General features: G+C 36.1%; 1 protein-coding gene and 1 long non-coding RNA gene across 2 annotated transcripts in view; one reads left to right on the top strand and one right to left on the bottom strand.

The window, feature by feature from the left end:
* The window catches only part of LOC132785305 (neuroligin-4, Y-linked), a 79220-nt gene extending 73274 nt beyond the window's left edge, over positions 1-5946 (top strand). Inside the window, 4 exon segments of the mRNA XM_060791343.1 lie at positions 1443-1581; positions 1661-1812; positions 1930-2042; positions 2698-5946. Coding sequence (XP_060647326.1) covers positions 1443-1581; positions 1661-1812; positions 1930-2042; positions 2698-3827 — 1534 coding nt within the window. The 3' untranslated portion in view covers positions 3828-5946.
* Positions 170-2393, bottom strand: LOC132785306 (uncharacterized). Its single transcript, XR_009632311.1, has 3 exons — positions 2281-2393; positions 1810-2211; positions 170-444 (listed from the first exon to the last, which is right to left on the bottom strand). It is a non-coding gene; the product is annotated as an uncharacterized LOC132785306 (long non-coding RNA).
* Positions 5947-6350: the final 404 nt, after the last annotated feature.

The following is a 6350-nucleotide window of genomic DNA, read 5'->3' on the forward strand; positions in this document are numbered from 1 at the left end:
GGCACATAAGTGATATGAAATTGCATATGTGCAGTCATAAATGATTTGCTTTTGCTTTTGCCTTTGATTTTTATCAATATTTATGTTTGCGTCTAGGCAACTACAAAAACAACAGCAACAACAACATTACACAAATAAATGCATATTGACTTAGTATTGACTATGCTACACAATTTATTTGTTAAATTGCTGAATACAAGTACGAGAAGAATCATTGAATACATAATTTAATCAGAATACGTTTTGGTCTTTCAATAAATGAAAAAAAGATTTCCGCTGCTGCGTCTCTCGCTCGCGTATACTTAATAATTCTCATTTCGGAGTCCAATTCAGCATTTGAGTTATGCAAAAGTTGTTGCTTTTGTGCAAACGTGCGTTCAGTTGGCTGCAATGAAGCAGCAAACGGTTCACGCTTGATCTCTATAACAAATCGTCAGTCTGCTGCTGTAAAATATGAAAACCCAACGACAAATAGATTTAAAATATAATAAATATTCCATAAAGCCATTTCGACTGTTTAGTATTCATATAACGTGCGGAGATTTAGAAAATGATATGTTAAACATTTGAATTCATTATTTGTATGATGACGCTTTACAAAATAAAATACAAAAGGAATTTGAGTGAGCCACAAAGGATACCAATTAATTTAAATGCCTTTAATGAGTTGGAACTTTAAGTTGTGTTTTGCTTCATTTGAATTTAAAACTATTAAATTCACTTTTGTATTTATTTTTTATGATAAGAATGAACGATAATAATGTTTTAAGTTTACATTACTCCATGGACAAACTTTACAAACTTAAGTAAATGTTTGCGCACAGAAACTATCTATTATTTTGAGATACTTTGACTGCATTTTGAAAGAGTAAAAACAAAAGTTCTTGTCACTGACGAAGAAAAATGTTTATGTTTTAAGTGTATACATATATACTAGAGAATCTATGTTGTATACATCGTGTATAGAATAATATTCAACGATAGACTGTACTTTTTATTGCCGACGCTCTGCAACGGGCGAGATACGTATGCAAATGTGGCAAATGGTTTTTATTCAAATTTCGCACTGGTGCATTTCAAATGCATAAAGAACATGAAAATAAAAACTATGAAAACATAGCAAAAAACTCTGACAAAATTGAGCATAAAAAACAAGTAAAACGTTTCAAATCAGTCGCAACAAAATATAATATTTTTGCCAAAATAGGCTTAGCATTCGTTGAGCGCACTCGAAGGCAACTGCTTTACTGGCGGGGAGGACAGGTAAACAGTTGTGAGTGCACCCAGAGTGGCACTCAAAGTGGCTTGTTAGTGGCACACTTGAGCGCAACTCGATGCAGCAAATAGTCGGAAAATTGTAGTACAAAAATTGTTATTTGATTTTTACACTCTCTTTCATCCGCTTTCGCATTTCTATATCTGTCTCTGTTTTCCACTTGCAGAGATGAAACTTTAGAGGCTTTAAGCGATGCCCAGGTTGTTGCACCTGCTGCTCAAACCGTTGATTTACATTCCGCGGATCATCGCAACTCGTATCTATATGTCTTTGACTATCAGACCCGATTCGGTGACTATCCACAGGTAAGTTCAAACAAAAATCCAAACATCAGCTTTGCAATAGCATTTCAAATACAATTTTCAATTTCGTTCATTCAAACAGCGTCAGGGTTGCATCCATGGCGAAGACTTGCCGTATATCTTTGGTGCACCACTCGTCGGCGGTTTAAATCATTTTACTCGCAACTATACGAAAACCGAAATCAGTCTATCGGAAGTTGTAATGTTTTACTGGTCCAACTTTGTGCGCACCGGGTAAGTGTTGATTGGGTCTGCGGTCGATCGAATCGAACCAACAGCCAACGCAGCCAGCCAAACATCATCCCAACTCATTTCCCACAATTGCTTTCCTCAATTTACGCAAATATGCAGCAATCCAAATGAACAAATGGAAACGGAACACGGCAGCCGACAGGAGCGCAGTCGCTACAAGACCATCGAATGGACAGCCTATGAGAGCGTACACAAGAAATACTTAAATTTTGGTTAGTATGCACGTCAATTATTGTAATAACGTAACATAACTTTTAATGAAGCATTAAATCATTGTTTTTTGGGTTGAAGTTAACTTTTGTACGATGTATTCCAGTCTTTAACAAGCTTAAAATGTTCATCTCAGATTTGAAATGAAGACGTGCAGACTTCACTTAGCATCTATAATCATTAATATATTTGTTGAATGAAATACGATATTTTCTGTGCTTTCTTAGTTTCTGATCTTACTAATGTTTAGCACTGACACATTCAATAAATTTTCAGTTTGTATAATTCAATAGAAATGTTAATAAATAGGCACTTCGATTATATTTCTGAAATTATTAGGTTCACATTGTGGACTCCACAACACTTCTGACACAAAGAAGCCAAAGAGGAGAGATAAATCAAGTGTGACCAGACTTGATGCCTTCAAAGATATTGTATCGATAATTTTAAATTACGATAGATTTTCTTATCGATTGGGGAAATAATAACAATTGGATTTTAATAATAATTTTTTTTTTTTTAATATTCACCGGTGATTTTAAAATTTGAATCCCAATTTTGGTATTACATTCGGTTAAACATTTAATTAGAATTGAATGATGTTTTATTTCCACCAATGACAACCATTCCAAATTATTTTTGTTTACACTTATACAGATACTAAACCCAAGCTGAAGAATCATTATCGCGCACATCGACTCTCTTTCTGGTTGAACCTTATTCCGGATCTGCACAAGCCAGGCGGAGATAATGTGCCTGCTGCCCATCATCAGCTGCATGACGATGACGAGTTGGACAACAACATTGCGAACGATGCCTCGGTGAAGCCATTGAATCCATCCTACACCTCGAGGGGCGCTAATGCGGCGGCGATTGGCAACTTTACAGTATTTCAGAATCAAGTGTTTTCATTGCTGAACCTCAGCTCACCATCCTCATCGCTGCAACGGAATGGTACTCGATATGGCGCTGGCAAGATCTACCCAGACGATATGCTGGATGCAGAGCATGGAGGTGCTGCGAGTGCCTCGCAGGATAACGATGGATTTGCCGCCTACTCAACGGCATTGAGTGTGACCATTGCCATTGGCTGCTCACTGTTGATACTCAATGTTCTGATCTTTGCTGGCGTCTACTATCAGCGGGACAAGACCCGTCTCAGCGAGCCACGAACACAGACGAAGCTGAAGCGACAGGAGAACGGCCAAATGCCGAACAACATATGCGGAGATCTGGAAACGTTGACCATACATGCGAAAAGCGATCCGGCAACCATACTGTCGCATCATCATGCCATGCAGCATCATCAGCTGCCGCCGCCGGAGTTTGCGGATATTCCGCATCGGGCACCGCCGCCACCAAAGCATATGAAATCCTCAATGCAGGACGGCAGCCAGGGGGCGGGAGGAGGTGGTGGTGGGATGCTGCCACCGCCACATTCGCTGCAGGTGCTCGGGAATCAGTGTGGCACGCTGACCAAAAAGAGCTGCATGAAGCAAACACAGGCAGCACAAGCGCAACAGCATTCGCCCGCCCAGCAGCAGCACGTCGTCACACATCAGCAGCATCAGCAACATTTGCAGAATCATCATAATCAAAGCATGACCACTGTGCTGACCACTGCTGGCGGCCTGATACCAGTACCAACGCCGCCCACAGTGCCAGTTATTGTGGCAACCACAACGCAGCAGCATGGCCAGCAGCAACAACAGCAGCAGCAGCAGCAACAACAGCAGCAACAGCAATCACAACAGCAACATCCACTGATGGATGAGCTTCGTGTGTGACATTAATTGACGGTGCGTTTTAAATGTGATCTATAAGCTAAGATCTTGAAGCGCACAGTCCGCAAACTGTTTCAACTGAGTGTGTATGCGTGTGTGAGTGATGAGTGTGTGTGTGTGTGACTATGTATGTTGAATGTGTGTGTGTGTATGCAATTAGTCAGTCAACTGTGTTAAAATAAATGTTCATTGTTCGCTTTTCTTTGCTGTCTGCTGTGAATGTTGAAGCACGAATTGTTGCTTGTTGATTTTTAACATCAATTTTATTGTACATATATAAATGTGTAGTTAAGTTTTCTTGTTGTTTAAGACCCTCGTTATGTGAAATAAGAAAATTCAACTGAGTTCTTCTAATTCTTTCTTATTTAGAATTAACTTTTTATAAACTTGCTGAGCCACTCACAAAGTTAAGAATGTTTGACTTCCTTTTCAACATAATTTTGATTTTCTGCATTTCACAACTAGCTGCATATAATTTCCTGTTAAATAACTAACTGTCTAGGACCAATATTGAACTCTACTTTAGCTATTGGTCAGCAGCTCAAAACAAAACAATTTATACGCAAACTTGGTAGAGAATGAGGTTAAAATAATATATGAAATGAATTCAAAATAGGAATATATATATGAAGTGAAATATTTATGTATAAATGAAACCAATATAAATGTTATTCTTCCAAAGACTGAATTAAAATTGTATGTGTACGACGAGTATGTGTGTAAATAATACTAGCTATTAAATATTCGTTATAAGCTGTACAACAACAACATAAAACAACAAATCAACACACTTTCCAACTAGCCTAAAATATAAACATAACAAAACACAGCAAATGTTGCAAGTCACAACAAAAGTCTCTCAACAATAAAAATCAACAAATATTTTGCGGACAACAGTTTGTTTAGTTTCTGCGTAAAACAAAACTCTGGTAAAGCCTATAAAACCCTTTGTAGCCAATTCCCATAGCAAACACAAGACAGAATTTTTGGTGTCGAATCAAAAACAAAATAATACAAATTGATATTGTTAGTTGTAAGTATGCAGCTACTTTGTTACGCGAAAAAAAAAAACTAAACTAAAAATTTGCCTAGATATTAATAAACAAAAAGAATATAAATACGACAGAAAGAAGTTCAACAATTAAAATGAGCATAAACTAGTAAGAAGTCTCTCATAGTCCAATGCGCTCAAAATAGCATATACCCTGTAATGCCTCTATTTAAAATATCCTTCTTCCATTCAGTTTGTAAGTAAGTTCCACAGCATTTATTTCGTTTAATTGCATACCTTAATAACCCTCTTCGGCATTATTTTTTTTGCGGATTTGGGGGGTATATGTGAACAGGAAAATAGTTAAAAATTCAATTAGTCGGAAATGAATATGCGCAGAAACATATACGAAATAATATGTTCAGTTATTAATTTTAAGTACCTATTTACTAACAAACGCCGAAAATGTAATTAAAAATTAATATAGAAATGAAAATGAGATGCGCAACACGAATTGTGAGAAACGTCATGAAGCAGCTCATTATAAGGAAACAGTGTGAAAATTACAACAATTAAATTGCGCGCATGTGGAAACTAATTGTAAATTACATAAAAAATACACGAAAAATATAAATGACAGCAAAACAAATAGCAAAAACGAAAACGTATTTAGTCGCAGTAAAACCAAATTATAGAAAATGAAATGAATATGTAAAACTTTATAGCTTATGTGTATGCGTATATATAGTTAATTGTAATGATGTAAAACTAGCATAACTATAGCGAAAACAAACAAAAAAAATGAATGAGAAAAAACCAAACAGAATACAAACGTAATAACAAATACCAAAACATATATGCATATTTATAGTGTATTGCATAATTGAACAAGCGAATGAAAAAAGAAAATGATATAATTAAAACGTAAATTAATTACAATTTATTACATTAGAAATGTGTACGAGTGAAAAATTCGAAAAAAAAACGATTAAACTGGAAAACTAAAAAACACAGAATAAATTAAACAACAATGGAAAAACTGTTAAGAAAACTGTTTCAGCAACAGTTTCAAGAGAACATTTCAGATGGAAAAGACAAATTTGAGTAATAATAAAGTTACAAAAAAGTAAAAAAAAAATAAATAAATATTTTAAAAGACTATTTATTCAATGGGGTAAAAGTTTCAGCTTAAAGTGTCTTTAAGACTTTCTCTTGTCTGCGAGAAAAAGTATACAAAGTTTTAAAGGACCCCTACAAATGGAAGCGTAAATAAATGGCAATAACGAGGACTTTAAGAGGCAGTTAAGACGCAGGATATATAGCACACTACGAGTTCAGTGTGGTCTGCAGCCATATTTGTTTCGTATAAGAAGTCGCACACATATGCACATACATCGAAGGAATCGCACGCACACACAGACACGCACAGCTGTTAACCAAATATGCCGATGGCTTGGCAACTATATAAAAGAACTGAGTCCTATAATGCTTCCATTGATACATAGACTACATATAGAAAGCGAACGATAGATAAA

Source organism: Drosophila nasuta, chromosome 2R (genome assembly GCF_023558535.2).
Source record: "Drosophila nasuta strain 15112-1781.00 chromosome 2R, ASM2355853v1, whole genome shotgun sequence".
Taxonomy (NCBI): domain Eukaryota; kingdom Metazoa; phylum Arthropoda; class Insecta; order Diptera; family Drosophilidae; genus Drosophila; species Drosophila nasuta.